The following is a 17,522-nucleotide window of genomic DNA, read 5'->3' as shown; positions in this document are numbered from 1 at the left end:
TTCATCGACAAAACAGTCTTTTAACGAAAGGGGTCTATGGGCCTCTATCTTTCATAAATAATTGATGAAAGATAGAGTCCAATAGACCCCTTTCATCGATGAAACAATCTTTTGGCATATTTTTAACATCATAATTTATATTCAAAAGGTTAGAGATGTGCTGACCAACCATTTCTTGTTCACCACAATTATAATTTATATCTATCTATCAACTTTAAAATACTTATATCAAGTTGTCGGGATGAATATGTAGCAATAATGAAATGTCATTGCTAGCGAGAATGGCTTGCAATAACTCCCATACGTGTCAAAGAAAGGCTGGGGATTACAAGGTCTAAGAGTCCATGGTATTATAGTATTGTTGTTAACAAATGATGGCTAAAATTTACATCATGGTCCAGTACTATTGTCACCAGTTACAAAGTTGTGAGTATAAACAATGGGCAGTGTGTGCAAAGCATTTGTGAGCAACTTTTCTTGCGGTAGACTCTTGTTTCAAATGAGTTCTTGAAACGAACACTCTGCTCTTGATCTCACCCTTTGGACTTCATCTCATTGAGTTGCATAGCTCAACCATTCCGTTCTTATGGAATCTGTCACAATTCAGAATGAGGATAGATCTTTGCATATGTTTGTTCGCACTTCTGTAGGTAGAGGAGTGTTGTCAGAGATGGTGCTTGCTAGCCATTTTCAATTCACACTTGGGTCCATATCTGTCCATCAGCACTTTGGTGATAATGGGTTTGATTTGACAATGGAGCTGCAATACGAAGTCCATGATACAAAATGTTTCACCTTGATGCGCAGTTTGGTGATATTTTCATCGTGAAGGGAGAAAGATTCAAGCTTGATGACAATGTACTTCAGAAGACTCTAGTGCACGAAAACAAAAAAGATTTCTACTCTGTTTGCAACAAAAATGATGAGGCAAGGAAACATGATTCAGCTAGCAACATTGAGAATGACAAACAACACAGTGTCATTGAGATTATTATGCAACTACCTATAAAGAACAAATTGCGTGAGGCCTATGAGAAGGTTGAAATGCACGTCACTGTGGATGAGTTGCCTTCTACTTATGATGGTGATGTTTTCTTTGAGCTACCAGCTACTTCAATGAAACATCGCACAAAAGGTACGGAGTCAAAATTTGATGGTCATGTTTGGAGTGATCCTATTACAACAAATGTAGTATTTCCTGGTGTGGTTCATAGAAAGGAATGTGGAGGTCACCTCCGTTGTATAAATGCAACTTGTGGTTATAAAAAAAGAATTGGGATAGATAATGAGACACAATGGGATGGGAGATTGATTAGAGTGGCCCCAGCAAAGTTGTCAATTGAATCATATGGCTCCTTATCATGTATACATTGTGGTCATCCACCAATTTGCTTGGAGAGATGTTACTGTGAAATGTTACTCTGCATGCCAGAATGTAGAGATGGTGTGAATCTTACTCGTGCAGTCATACACCATGGCCATCATAATCATCCCGTTGGAGATGGTTTGACTAGAAGAACAAAGGATGCCATTAAAACCAAAGATTGAAATGGTGAGGGCTAGTGGTGTTGTATGCCCTAAAGGGATACAAAATATAATTGTCCAAGACATTATTCTAGAAACTTTATTGTCTAAAAAAGTGCAAGATGGGATTAAGATGTCGGATGTTGAGCTACAAGATTTGCTAAAACAATGTGAACCTTTGCTCGACAAAAGAAGGTAATTACCATAATATTTGTTATTGCATTGGTTTATTAAATTATGTTATTGACAATGAATATTGACCAACTTTATGTCTGTGTATAGATTATCAAGATGGATTGACGAGGGTCGACATGACTCTCGACCTGTGTCAGATGGGCTAGATGGAATTTTATACTTGAAAAGACATTGTAGATATAATTATTTCCAAAGTGTAGTGTTTCCTGGATAATTGCAACATAGTTCATTCAGCAGGTGTCATGTATTTAAAATGTCTACCCAAGGTTCTAGTTCAGGGGTTGATTTGGTAAATAAAATGAGACCTGGAGGAGAATTGGGTCATTGTTGGGTGTTGTTTGACTTTGTGAAGCGAATGAAAGATTGGACTGCCATGGCTTGCCATGTGTATAATCCTTTTATCCAAGAGTTGCAAACAATTGCAACTTGTGACTTCAAGGTGGAAGATACTGACGCACAAATTCTATTTTGGGATACTCTCAACAAAGTATTGGTTTCAGAAGGGTTTGACAATGCTGAATTCAAAGGGTTCATGGCAGATGAGGCCCAAGCCAACTGGAGAGCTGTACGTGCCACTTTCAATGGTGGCCCTGACAATATAATGGAAGGGAAAGAGCGTTCTTGCCTTTTCCATTGGGAGCAAAGTCTTCATTCCCATGCAAAGGCATGTATAAAAGTTGGTAGCCAAGAGGAATTTAAAATTCGATGTAGATGCTGGAAGGATGCCTCTACAGAGCAAGCTGCAGAAGTCGAAATGAGAAGCCTAAGGGCATGGTGGAATGCAGGCCATGCAAGTGATTCAGACTTGCCACGGCTTGAAACTTGGTTTGAATGGTGGCATGCTAGGATTTCCCATTGGGGCCACTACATTATAGAGGTTGGTTTTGTATTTCTCTTGAATTTTTTTAAATCATGTTAATAATGTAATTTTGCCATTACAATATCTCTGCAATGCTTGGTTTGCAGAGTATGTTAGATAACGAGATACCTCGAACAAATCTAGCAGAGTCTATTCATGGTAGTTGGAGGGCTGGATCGAACCATGTCAAATATGTTGGTCTCTACAATGCCTTTATTAGTGACCTCTCAAATGCAATTTTACAAAGCTCTAGATACACATCTTTTTTGAAGGGCCAGTTTATCAGAAGTGGGCCGAGTCTAGAGACCTTGAAAAAAAGATCTGTCCAATCTCGGATTGACATTAGTGCCAAAACAATTGTTGATCTAACAAGTAATGTTGCAAAGGAAATGGGTGTTGTATCTGAAGTATGTTTTAATGATGAAGATGACAAGACTGTGCGAAGGAAAAGGCCAAAGTCAATGCCTTCAAATATATGTGAGGATGATAGTCACCACCCTGAGTACAGTTATGCAAATAAGAAAAGATATTCCATGTCTACAAAATCTAGTACTAAATTTGCAACAGAGAGTTTTGAGGATGATAATTCCAAAAATGTACAAGAATATGAAGTGCGTGATGTAAATTGGGCATTACGAAGAGTTCCTGTAACAAGCCAAGTCCGTTGCCAGGCTTGGCTTGGACAAGGAGGAAAATGTAACAAGTTTGTCAATATAAAGATCGTGAAAATCGACGTGGAGTTGTTGCACCATCATTCTTTGGGAGGATTCAAACACCAATTGGAGTGCGCTCCCAAATGATTTGGTTTTGTGGAAATGATGTAACCCACACGTGGAAGCCATCAGCTAGCATTACAGGTATTCCAGGACCATCACCAGGAAGGTGGAAGGTTCACAATCAGGAACATCCTTGACAAGTGTAGAGATTGCCTGGTTGACAAGCTCGGGGTTTGTCATATTAGAAGTGTCAACTCCGATGGTGGGTGCAAGTTGTGCTTCACCAATTCACGCCCATGATGAAACAATAGTATTGCATGAAGATCGACCTCAGCGTCGAGATGGCAAAGCAATCAGATGGCGAAACAAAATCTCCAAAGAAATGGAAGATAGAATTCAGAGGTCATTGGTCATGAAATGCATTGTTAAGGATGCAACAGTCGTGAAAGCCATGGAGCATGCTGAGTTCATTGTTTCTACAGAAGGATCAATGCAAAAAGGTATTGAATACAAGGTTGACATTTCTCCATTTCCTTCTTGCAATTGTGAAGACTTCATTGGACGATCATGCAAATTGGATGCCTATATTCCATGCAAACATATTTATTACATCTTCCTTTCATACCTTGGATTGGATAGGAGAAATAATGTGTTTGTTCACCAAGCCACCTTGAGTAAAAAAGAGATATTCCAGGCATTGTCCCGCATGCCTTGAGGTTTAGTTTTTGGAGACTGTACTTTCATGATGGTCAACAGAAAATGGAAGGGCTATTATAATAATCCTTTTTCCATGAGGATTTTGAACCACAAAAATGGTATTTTTTTAAGGACTGAACCTTCATGATGTTCAATACAAAATGAAAAGATATCTATAATAATCCTTTTTTCCATGAAGATTTTGAACCACAAGAATAATGTTTTTGGAGCCTTTTGCATTTCTCCTTGTGTAAATTTTTGGTTTGTTTCTCTACTTGTTGATAATTGTGGCAGGACGCTTTGTAGAAAACTTATTTGAAATAACATGAACTCAACACATCTAGTAGCCAAATACCAAACTATCAGTAAAATATTGACTTAAAATTTGGCTATATTTGTTACATTTCCTTTTGTACCTTGGATTGGATATAAGAAATCCTTTTTTCCATGAGATAATTGTGGTAGGACATTTTGAAGGATGATTTTACATCACAAAAGTTTGAACATGTCTTCTTTGTGATAAAAATTGTCTTCATTTTCATTTGCATAGGTTAAAAACTTATTTGAAATAATATGAACATGTATTGGAATATACAACAAATAACAAAATAGAAATTATTGTGAGTGTATTTGACTTAAAATTGGGCTATATTATTTACATATTACTTATATGGATAGAAAGATAATATTTTTGGTCACCAAGCTAACTTGAGTACAAAAGAGATCTTCACAGCATTATCTTGCATGCCTCAAGGCCTGGTTTTTGCAGATTGCACACCTTCATGATGTTGAACAAAATTTGAAAGGACTATTATAATGATACTTTTTGCGATGGAGATTTTGAACCACCAAAATAATGTTTTGGAGTCTTTTTCAATACTCCTTATGGAAACTTTGGGCTATTTCTATACTTGATACTTGATAATTGTGATAATCGTAATGGGACGCCTTGTAGGATGATTTTACAATCACAAAACTTTGAACGTGTCTTTTACGTGATAAATCATATTTTCATTTGTAGTGATGTAGGTTGGAAACATATTAAAATTGTCAATATAGAATAATTAGAAAACTATGAGTGGAAAATATTTTGACTTAAAATTAAGCTAGTGTAACAAAGATGCAGAATACTGGATTTTGCTAAGGTCGAACGTAATCTTTTTTTTTTTTGGTGGACTATACATCCCTTTTAATCAAAAAAGGGGTCTAGCAACTTCAAGATTTGTTTTTTGGTTATTGGTTGTTGTGGTTTATTAGTTTACAAGGATAACCACTCCTTTTATTGAGCAATATGGACCCTTCATTTACAAAACGGTTTCATAATCATGGCCTCATTTCATGAACTTCAAGAGTTAGAAAACTTGTTTAGTCAGAAATGAGGATATCTATTTCATTTCTTAAGCAATATGACCCCTTTATTCACAAAACGGGTCCATACACTTGGATTGTTTTCATAAACTTTGACACACAAAAAACTACATTCTAATCCAATTTGCTCAAATGCTCAGATGGTTTTGCTCAAAAATTAGAAATCCCCCACTTTTTTTTTAAGTAGCCCTTTCCCCTAGCTGCTAGTCTCTGGCTAGCAGGTCCTTGTCATCGAGAAATGCCTTAGTAGGACACCCTCAATTGAGATTCTAGCCCATACTTATAGGCTAGGTATCTTGCTTTTATTGACTTTAGCCATATTCTTAGCTAGGCTACTCTAAAGCAAGCATCCCTTGCTTTATGCCTTAGCCTTGGCTAGCACTCCACTTCCAAGTATAGCAGGCTAGCTCACCCGATGTGATCTAGACCTCACAATTACTAGCTTTCGTCTAACCCTAGGTTATCCCTAATGCTGGAGTAGACCCCGCGCTTACCCCAGATCTAATCTTAGAATCTTGCCAGCTAGGCCTAGGGTTTAGTGAACCCTATACCTGCAGTACATCTAGTCATGGACATTACTTATTCTTTTGCTACTCATTCTTATAGGACCTTTGATTAATTATTCTTTCCTATTTTGAAAGAGCTTAGCATATCTTTATTGCCACTATTCCAACAAAAGCATTGCATTTTGCCAAGATGTAATCCTTGAATTTATATATGAAAATTTTTCATTGTCAAACGTTGTAAAAGACTAGTTGGCCCTGCAAGGGTCTTAGGGAAGGGTTATTTTTTGGGGCTTGGGTAGGGAAAAGGGGGTTTTCTTTGTTGGTGGTGAAGAAGTTTGACCAGGTTAGTGGAAACCCTAGGGCTAGATGATGGTTAGGGTTTAGTGTTAGGGTTTTGGATGGTTAGTTGGCATCTCCTCTCCATCTTCGTCTCCACTCTCGACCTCCTTTCAGCCTCCTTGGCCTTCTTTCCGTCTTCATATCTCTACACCTCCTCTCTGGATCCTTACCTGTCTGTCCGCTTCTGTAGCTACCTTTACCCTTGCTAGCTTGTTCTCGCTCTGTTACCCATTGTGCGGCTTTCCAACTTCTAGTGATGTGCGAGTCTTTCAAGCGCGCCCAAGCTGCAGAGCAGTTGAATACTTCGTCATCCCCTTTTAAATGGCGACCATCTTTGATTTGTTGTCTGAATTTTTCTCTTTCGACCTCTCGAAGACCAGCTAGCATGCTACTACAGATGCCTTCTTGAGAGCTCTTGGTATCTTCTGCTCTCTGGTTCTTATGGGTTGGATCTCGTTCTTGTGTGGTATTGTCGGGCTTTGCTTTTTTTCGATTGCTATTCGAGAACTGTTTTTTTACCCCAGAGAGATTCGGACATGCAACTTACTATTGTTGTATGTCGGGTTTGAAGGGGAATTAAAAAGGGCCTTCCAGTCAACTATGTTGTCGTAGGAAGTAAATTCGATTGCATAGATGTGAGTGGGTGAAGTCGATTGCAGAACTAAGTAGAAGATTGGATTGTTGAAGCAGATGCTATTTGTGGGTTTTGTTAGTGGTTGTTTCTCTATGAAAGTGCGCACGACCGCAGTGCATCCATATGTATGGGTTTCAATCACAGTGTTGTGCAATTGCGTGTCGGGATTTGCTCGAAGGAAAGCTGTTGTATTGTCATGGGAAGTGCTTGCGAGATGGACATGGTGGAATGTGTGGGAGGTGATTTGCTGTTTCATTTGTGTGTTTGTTTCGTTTGGAGTCGTTGTAGTGTAAAAAAAAATCTTTCCTCTCTGTCCATCTTTTGATTATATCCGTCATCTATATGATATATGTCAGTCATTCCTACTTGTTATGGCACATGCAAAATCGTATCAAAGCTATACCTTCTTTGTTGACCGACCTGCTCATAGTCAATGTTTAAAATTTGCTCGAGTTGCATTGCTGTCCTCTTGATGTCTTTCCTAGATAAAAAGTGCCATAGATTTTCATATATTTCCATGCATTCTGGTCTCAAGAAAAGACAATTTTAACCATGTCGTGATGATTACGCCTTCTAGATTTGTTGTGGTGCTTGATCAAGCCCACTTACGAGAGCTTCTGTTTACATAATCCACCTTAGCAAAAGTTAGCAAACAATAGAATACCTCCCACATCTGATGTTTCTATAGTTGCCTTTTCCCTGCCCATTGAAATTCTGTTTTATGTCCAGAAATATCCAAATAGGTTGAGCTAAAAATTGATTTCATTATCTTTGCTAGGCTAATACTATACGGAGACTATACGTCACGAAGTTGTAGTACCATTGTTCCAACAATTACCCTGTCATGATCAAAAGCAGTTGTAGTGTCGTTGACTGACCTAGATGCATTTGTTGAGGTGATTTTTAAGTCTCAATTGCAGTTACTTTCTGTGTTACAACTAGTTGCTTTCACTTAGACTTAATCGAATGCTTCATTGTACTGGCTTTCCATGGTTACTCCTTTAAAATGCCCTCGTTGTATGGGCTTTCCATGGCCACTCATTTGAAATTCCCTCGTTAATATCCTGGTACTATTTTCTCTCTTTTTTCATCTATCCTTGCTGGCAAATTTCTCTGAAAGTAGTTTTGCTATATGACAAACGAAGCTACAGTTACTACTCATGCAAGAAGGGCTATAGGGGATTTTTCCTGAAGTCATCGAACTGCTCCTTGGAATCCTTTCATGTCCTTTCAATACCCCTTTATTCTATTCTCTATCTAGCCTACTCTCTAGTTAGATTTGGTCCTTCATTTAGTGCAACTATTCGCTTGTGGCTTGAAATCATTCAAGATTTGTTGTTGTATTAGTGTGTCCGCTACATGATGGTTTAGTTGAGAATATGTCATTGGCTTGTGGATTGGATATGAATTACCTTTCTCTGTGGGACATGGTGGTTTGTTTCTGTTCATTACTGTTTAGTACTGCGGTTTGTATGTCAACATATTCTAGTGGTTGGTTGTATGCTTACTTGCACTGTTAAGCTCTCAATTTTGGTCCCCTAGCATACACATCAAAGCGTCGAGTTAAACATGAAAATCCCCAATGACATTGAAAAATGATGGGTCGCTCCAATGATAGCATTACTCAAATAAGAGAATTATCACATGGTGGACAGAATGAGGTACAAGGTAGCATTTTGAACGTAAGAGTTGACACAAGTAAAGTGAAACATGTTTTACCATGATTTATTAATGATGAATCATTGATAATACTTGGAATTTTTAAAAATCAAATGTCACTTTATAAATCCAACAATATAGAAATCAGCAAGCAATAGACTGAGTATTTGGAACGGACGTTATATTTGGAACAGAATACAAAAGAGGAAGAGAATGATCAATAATATGGTACAGAGGACAGTGAGGAGACTTACATAAATACTTTAATACACAACCTCATTACAGCCAAACAAGTCATAGATTACGAAACTGACATTAACTAAGTAGCCCCTTGAGAGACCAACAAACCACTAGTACTATTTCAAGACAAGAAACTGACATTAACTAAGTAGCCCCTTGAGAGACCAACAAACCACTAGTACTATTTCAAGACAAGAACAGAGAACAATTGAATTTTCCTACATTTTTCTTTACATTCAAAATCCCAGACTAACTCACCAAGACATTGCAAAGTGGCAATTAACACATGCATCCCTCAAGTTCTTGGAGAATATACCAAACCTTTTCTTCAAATCAATTAAGATCCTCATCAATCAAGTAATGCAATCCATTTGGATGTGGTTACGTAGGTGCATTGCAAAATAAAATGATATACGCAAGACACTATGAATGACACCAACATTAAAGCTATTCTAAAGTCCAAAATTGGATACCAGAACTTCGAAAACCGGCGCACTTCTTTGAACCACAAAAAGAAACTTGGGAAAGATGTATTTGCAATGATGAGGCAGTTGAGAGACTATGGGAACCTTTAACAAAGTGCTTGCACAACGTATACTCAACCAACAACAAAAAACACATGAGTGCTGAAACAAGGGAATTGATAGCAGATAATCCAACAATTTGTGTGAGGTATAACACTCACAAACTACGATTTCTCAAATGACTACAATTACTTGAAAATGTACTCAATTACTTTATCACAGAAGTCCAAAGTAGAGGAAGCCAACATGAAGATGGCATCATATGCTTACAAGATGCATCGATGTATGGTATTCATGAGACTAGCGACATCGCATCTTTTGTTGACAAGTACATAATATGTGACAAGAACCTACTAGCACCAAATATCAAGGATATCCAAACACACAGACATGCATCTACATGCAATTCAAAAAAAGAAACACCTATAGATGTCACTACCCTAAACCTCCATGACATGAAACCAAGATAATTATCTTCACATTTACAAAGAAATATACACAACAGTTGCTACAAAGCTACACATCATAGAAGTCAAAACAAATATGGCGTTCGTCAAGTGGATCGACAATATCGGAGTAGACATGTCAACATACATACTAGCACTATGATCACAAATAGGAAAACCAACCCTACTCTTGAAAAGAGAACCAACAGACATTTTCACAAACGCTTTTAATCCAAAGATGAGCTTCTTATGGCAATTGAATATGGACATACAATACATTATGGACCCATACTCAGTCACAACATGGACCCATACTCAACCACAACATACTGTACTTTATACATCACAAAGATGGACAACACAATAACAAGCAGTCTCCAACAGACAATTAAAACTTGTATACATGATAATAGTAGTGCATACGATAATGGAAAATACATTTTTACATGCACAACACAATTACCATCTTTCATTACTTTGTCTTTGCCATTACATAGAATAATAAGGAACTTCTACTTTAAAAACACAAAATAACAAGAAAACAGGGCACTCATCCTTAAGCGAAAACAACAACAACAACACCTCCCTAGTGAGTCTACTGACCTAACATGTGAAACTATCATCAATAAATACAGAAGAAGAAAAGACATGGACAACGTTTGCCTCGCAACATTTGCAGCAGAGTATAACTACGATAATGGTAGCATTAAGAAGAGGCGAAGACCAAGAATTATAAGATTTGTGAAGTTCAACATGGCGGAAAAAATACCAGTTAATTACTATCGTGAACAGGTACAGCTATACTACCCTTTCAAAGATGACGAAGATCATGAACTATCAATACATGGATCTTGGCAGGAAACCTACAATTTTGGGTGCAAGATTATACTACAAAATAGAGCTTTATATACACATGATGATAACAACGAACAAAAAGCACAACAACACGATATCCAATACATGAATAACACCAACACTGAGACAATTGAAAATCATGACTTCGAACAAAATAACTTCCCTACATACGATATTGCATTTGACATGAGAAGCATAAATTTAAAAACAATGAACGATAAATTCATTATTCTTATTAAAAAACAATCCTCATGCATAACGACGAATATTTCAAGATGATTCAATCTATGAACATTGAAAGAGACAACTATTTGACACTGTCATGATATGAAAAAGAATTCAACTGACTGACAAAAAGGCATTATCACTCACAGGTGGAGCTGGCATAGGCAAAGCATACCTTCTTGTGCTTATAGTACAAGGCTTATTGCGGTTTTACAATCAAACTCTTTGAAATGCAGATTTTGAACTACTGCATGTATTAATGTTAGCTTAGACAAGAAAAGCAGCTTACAGCATAAACAGACTCACTATACACCCCCCGTTACATTTGTCGTTACAAACCAAAAACTTAACCTCCCTCTCGAGGGAAAAGCTTAACACACTCATTCGTTTTTCGAACAATTACAACTAATCGTGTTTGATAAGATTTCATTAGTGGGAAGATAAACTTTAGATTTCGCGGACCTCTGTATGAGAACCTTCAAAAGAAATCACGTGGAATACGTTGGAAATGTTGATGTCATCTACTGTGGAGATTTATATTAGGCCAAACTACTGAAAGACAGTTGGGTATTGAAACCTGAGAAAGACTCATTGCAAACAGTAGCGAACACACATTGGCTCATGATGTTATGAGCTTCAAAAAACAATGCAACAAAACAACCAACTCATACAAGCACTAAACTCTTTCCAAAATGTTATACATGCTAAACAAATACAATACATCAACCAACGTTGCCTCTGTGACCCACCCTAAGACCATACTTTCCCCCACCTCTACTATACTAACCTTGAAACAAACAAACATAACGACAAAGTTTTCCACGCAATATCAGGTAAAGGATAACATCAAAGCAATGGACATGTTCACCAACAGCATTCATATTTCATCTAAAATACTACAAAATCTTAAAGCTACAAACGGACTATGAACAACGATACAAATTAAAGAAGGAATGTTAGTTGAACTATGTGCAAGAAACATTTATCAACAAGATGGATTAGTAAATGGTGCAGCTGATGTTTTCAAATGTCCACATATGAGAATAATGACATTGTATGGGTTCAATTTCAGAATCCACGAATAGGAAATGAAACCCAACATAACAACTTCCATGCGTACACAACAACCATCGATCGCAAATTAATACCAATATTTTGAGTTACAAGGGAGGTACAAATTGGTCCTTTCTAAACAAACTTCCTCACTCGACAATAATTCTTGATTCAAGCAGCTGCTGCTAGAAGTATACTTGAATACTAGGTCATTCAAAAAATACAAAGACGACATACAAGCCACAGAGACACTTATGAACTCCAATATCATATGTTTGCAAGAGACCCGAACCGAATACTAAGAACCATATCTCACGCCAAATTTCCAATATGTAAACAATCGCTCCAGTTGCACCCTAGTACAAAAGAATATTCTCATTGAAGAAACAGAGAAAATTTCACTACATGGAATTGAGATCACAACTAGTGTCAACACAAAACATAGAACATATGAAATTTTAAACATATACTAAACAAACATCCTCACTCGACAATCATTCTTGATTCAAGCAGCTGCTGCTAGAAGTATACTTGAATACTAGGTCATTCAAAAAATACAAAGACGACATACAAGCCACAGAGACACTTATGAACTCCAATATCATATGTTTGCAAGAGACCCGAACCGAATACTAAGAACCATATCTCACGCCAAATTTCCAATATGTAAACAATCGCTCCAGTTGCACCCTAGTACAAAAGAATATTCTCATTGAAGAAACAGAGAAAATTTCACTACATGGAATTGAGATCACAACTAGTGTCAACACAAAACATAGAACATATGAAATTTTAAACATATACACACCACCATCCAAATAGACGAAAATATTCTTTCAATTACTACACAAAACACTATTAACTTCTGCCACACAGAATGTCACTCATAGGAGACTTCAAAATTGACATGCTTCAACAAACAAAAGAGTCACGGATGTTACAAGAGATTATGAACAGTTCCGGCTACCCACTACATGTCATCACATCACAACTATATACTAAACGCAACTGGATCATATTTGGAGTAACATACCTAACATAAAATAACCACTGCGGATCTGCATATGCATATTGGTCAGATCATTCTATAACCTACATGCACCATAGCAGAAATCCACATTCCATCAAACATTCATCACTACTTTAAGAGACCCAATATTAAAAATGATAGTCCACAACTCATACACCTACCAAACAACACAAAACCCACGCTTTTTTAAACTGGAACATGAACAATGTACTATGTGAATTGAACATATACACAAACAACTCATGACGCTACAAAAGAATTCCCAACGGATAATCCTGGAATCGTACAATCCTGGAGTCAACATTGTTTTAACAAAATCATTAACCAAGCACTCACGACGAATAAATACCTCATTTATTTCGCGCATTTACCAAATTCAGTGAACTATTTTCAATCACTTACACAAGAGAAACAACACATACAAATTTGAAGGAAACGAAAACACAACAAACAACTGAACGTGAAGAAAAATAGAGAAAAATAGATGAATCAAAGGAAAAAAATAAACAAATGTGCATGGGCCATTAACTTATTAAAAAAGTGTGCCTGCTTTGCCAAAATCAAAACAAGATTTATATCGCACTCTCAACCAGTTCTTAATTTGTTTTTTGTAACAGATGAAATTATTCTTTCAATTACTCCACAAAACACTATCTACAACATCTGCCACACAGAATGTCATACTAATAGGAGACTTCAATATTAACTGCTTCGACAAACAAAAGAGTCACAAACATTACAAGAGATTACGAACACTTTGCTACGCACTGCAATGTCATCAGATCACAACTATATACGGACCACAACTACATCATATTTGGAGGAACATACCTAAAATAAATAACTATACTACGGATCTGCATATGCATATTGGACAAATCATTCTATAACCTACATACGTGCATAGCACAAGAACAAAATACAAATTATAATCCACAACTCACACCCCTACAAATATAGCTTTGGCACATGTAAAACAGTACAAAGCATCGCTTTCTTAAACTGAAACATGAACGCTTTACAATGCGAAATGTACATATACATAAACAAATCATAATGCTGAAAAAGAATTCCCAACAGATAATCTTGAAAAAACACATTCATTAGCAAAAAATATCTTAAAAATTCCGCACATTTCTCAAATTCAATGAACTATTTCCAATAACTTGTACAAGAGAAAAGATACATATAAATGAAAAGGAAACGAAAAGAGAAAAAACAACTAAACGCGAAGAAAAATAAAGAAAAGTACATGAATATTAAATTATCAAAAAAAAAGTGCCCACTTTGGCAACATCAAAACAAAGTTTATGTCACGCCCTAAGCCAGTTTTTAATTTGTTTTGTGTTCCTAGTTGTCCATTTTCATGGCAGCTACTTCAACGAGTGCAACTTCTCTTACCTACTGCAGATCAACCAACTGTTCCTTCGAGATGTCGATTGCCATGCCTTTATCCATACACTTGACAACAAGTCATCAATCCCCCCATAAACTCAACCATATACATATGTGAGCATGGTTTCTTCCTAATGAGTAGAACCAATGGCCTTGCTTCGTGCCTCTTCAACATGTGGATCTCTCCTCTCAAACACAAAATACTTTTCTCAAAGCATACCTAACATAATAACCACTGCAAACATGCATATCCATATTGGAACAAATCATTCTATAATCTACATACATGCATACCACAAGTCCACATTCCACCAAACATTCATCATTCATTCAATCATTGCTAATCATACAATCCTCAAGTCAACATTACTATAAAAAAATCATTAACTAGATACTCACGACCAATAAATACCTCTACAATTCCACACATTTACCAAACTCAGTAATCTATTTACAATAACTTGTTCATGACAAACAATACCCATAACTAAACGAAAATAAAAGAGGAAGAATAGGTGACCGTGAAGTAAAATGAAGAGAAGTACATGAATGAAAGAGAAAAGACAACAGAGATGCATGGAGCATTGATTACAAACAAAAACATCCCCACTTCGGCGAAATCAAAACTAAACAAAAAATAGAGAAAACCTCCATTTTAAGAAACATATACCAGAAGCATTAACGAACAAGCACATTTTCAATTTCCAAACAAACGAACTACAAAGCTATGAGCATAATTAACAACTCACTAACCATGTCTTTCCTGCCTTTCAAAAAACAACAAAAATCCTCTCTTGAAATTAGAAATACATCAACTCATGTACAAGCAGCTCAAAACAACCACACAATCTACTATCATGTACTTTCAAAACAAAGCAGGGCCTCAGTGGATTCTCCACCTAGTTTTTATTAAGCTTTCAAAACAAACAAAAAGTAGCAAAAGATGCAGTCCTCTTTTGAGCAAAGCTTACTCCAAGAGATTGATTTCCTTCAACAAGAGTAGACTCTATCAAAGACCCCATAGAGACCCTTCAACAAAGGAACAACACCAAGTTTGATTTTCTTTTTCTAGAGTCATGAAACTAAGAAATCTTTATTGAACAAAAATAGTGCAATGCTTGCCTAGTAAGATTCATGGAAATAAGATTTAAGTAGCACGGACAATTAAAATTTTATACATTGACAATACATTCATACATTGTCAAATTCCAAGTAAAATTGTATGGCACAGACATGTTACACTGTGCCGCAATGTAGCATTATTTGAGATGGCCTCATTATCATTTAAGTTTGCAAGACTTGAATCATAAAAGAAAAACCACATGGCTGTCAATGAACAAGTCACAATTTTTTAATATTCATAGGAAATAAAAATTAAGATGCAACAAGTACAGGTCTGAATAAGATGCAACAAGTACATGTTTGGCGATTGTCCTTCCAAAATCCATCTTCTAGAAGTCACCAATGTAGGATTCCCCATCATTACAGATACAACTGCAAGCATTTGGTATGTACAATGGTTTACCTCAGTTTTGTTTCCAAGGTTTGAATGTGACCTTTAAATCAAGTTCAATAATGGAGGATAGCTCTTTGAATCAAAAATGTACTGTACTAGCACAAACTTCATAATTGAACTAGGATGATTGCATTCCAACAACAGATAAAGACAAGACACAAATTCTAGAATAGCTTCAAGCTTGCACCAACAAGTCTGAAGCACGCTCAATCCCCAATGATTTTGAACTAATCAACAGAGCAGGTATGAAAAACATTTGGAAATCCTATGCACCAGATATTAGCCATCATTAAATGAGTAATTTCAAAAAATTATCCTGCCAATGTTACAAAAAGGCAACTGACCCTCACTCTATTACTAAAAAAAGCTCAAGCGGGCAAGATAGCTAAAAATCTTTCAAGACCCGAAACTCTATTTCCCTGGAGTAAGGAAAAGATGTGAACATCAAGAACTGCTCAAAGAAAGTAAAATTGGGAAGCCAGCTTCACCCCTTAATCTTCATGGACCGCATCCATTGTATAGATTTTAATGAAGCTCTGCCCAGCAAACCTGATGTTCATAACAAAATGGACGTTAGGAGGATGACATAATGCAAACAGAGAATGACCAAATTAAATTCCCAAATAAAAATATTTCAATACCCATTTAATTTATCTGATTTGTAGAATGAAATGATAATGAAAATAAGAGCTGGTAAAATGACAATTTCTCAGATGGAAATCGGTCGTATACCCATTTATTTGACTGCAGTAATTTGAGATCTGGTTTGTTATCAAGTAGCCATCCAGACGAGAGGGTTCGGGCAAAGGCTTGAAAATAGAATTATTTGGATCTTCCTCTGGTAGTGGCTCTTCTCCAGCCGCTCTCCTTGCCATGTTCTCTGCTCTGTGAGAGAAAACAGTGCCGCATGGGCAGGTTTGAGAGCACAATTTGACAGCTTCAACAACATTAAAGTTTCCATTTTGTACATGCAAACGGCGGGCCTCTACTAGCTATCCATTTTGTCAATTCAAAAGAACCACCAGAAGGCATGTTTTTTTGAAAAGCTGGCATGCAAGAGAGCAAACTATATTCAAAATGCTTCAGTAAGTATATTCCATAGGAAAGAGAAATGCTCAATAAACTGTGCCAGCAAGTACCACAGTTACGGCATATACCTTCTCTTCTGTAGCCAAGCTTGTTGTTGTGCTTGTTGCCTTGACAAGTTTCGATAATAGTATTGAAACTACAAACAAAAGGAGGGGGGATTGAAAAACTTTGGTCACTACTACAAACAGCACCATATGTCAGCCAATAATTTGAAACAAAAGCAAAGACGTTAAATGAATTAAACAATATGGTAAGTAGATAGTAGTACCCTTTGCTGCTCCATGGAAAGGTCATCCATGCATTCAATAAGAAATTCTAAATTTTTTTCCATGAAAGGGTTGGTTGATAAGACCAGCCTGTCAAAGTCAGACTGAAGCCAGAACAAAGAAAACAGAGTCAATGTTTGAAAATAGTGTCCCATGATAAATCCTCAGCCAAAATAAGGACACAAAAAAATGATAATGGACCACTCCGATTAGTAACTTCTATTCAATGTATTTCCAGATCGATTTCTGGAAAAAAATCAAACTCATTGTGTGAAACAAACAGAAGTGCTGTTCTAAAGCAGCTTCATGCATAGCAGGAACTTGTTACCGTGACATCCCCATGAACTTTATTGTGTGAAACAAACAGAAATGATGTTCTAAACCTCC

The 17,522-nt window shown here is 36.7% G+C and overlaps 1 protein-coding gene across 1 annotated transcript in view; it reads right to left on the bottom strand.

Annotated features, from left to right (window-relative positions):
• Positions 1-15,653: 15,653 nt before the first annotated feature.
• TIF3H1 (translation initiation factor 3 subunit H1) overlaps positions 15,654-17,522 on the bottom strand; it is a 34,739-nt gene continuing 32,870 nt past the window's right edge. Inside the window, exons 9-12 of the mRNA XM_087400925.1 lie at positions 17,138-17,239; positions 16,938-17,005; positions 16,513-16,665; positions 15,654-16,329 (exon numbers count right to left, since the gene is read on the bottom strand). Coding sequence (XP_087257051.1) covers positions 16,272-16,329; positions 16,513-16,665; positions 16,938-17,005; positions 17,138-17,239 — 381 coding nt within the window. The 3' untranslated portion in view covers positions 15,654-16,271. The remainder of the gene's footprint in view (positions 16,330-16,512; positions 16,666-16,937; positions 17,006-17,137; positions 17,240-17,522) is intronic.

This window comes from Dipteris shenzhenensis, chromosome 29 (genome assembly GCF_047967505.1).
Source record: "Dipteris shenzhenensis isolate YYH24624 ecotype China chromosome 29, Dip_SZ_1.0, whole genome shotgun sequence".
In the NCBI taxonomy this organism is placed as follows: Eukaryota; Viridiplantae; Streptophyta; class Polypodiopsida; order Gleicheniales; family Dipteridaceae; genus Dipteris; species Dipteris shenzhenensis.
Note: the sequence above shows the minus strand (reverse complement) of the source record. Positions and strands in the feature narration are given on the sequence as shown.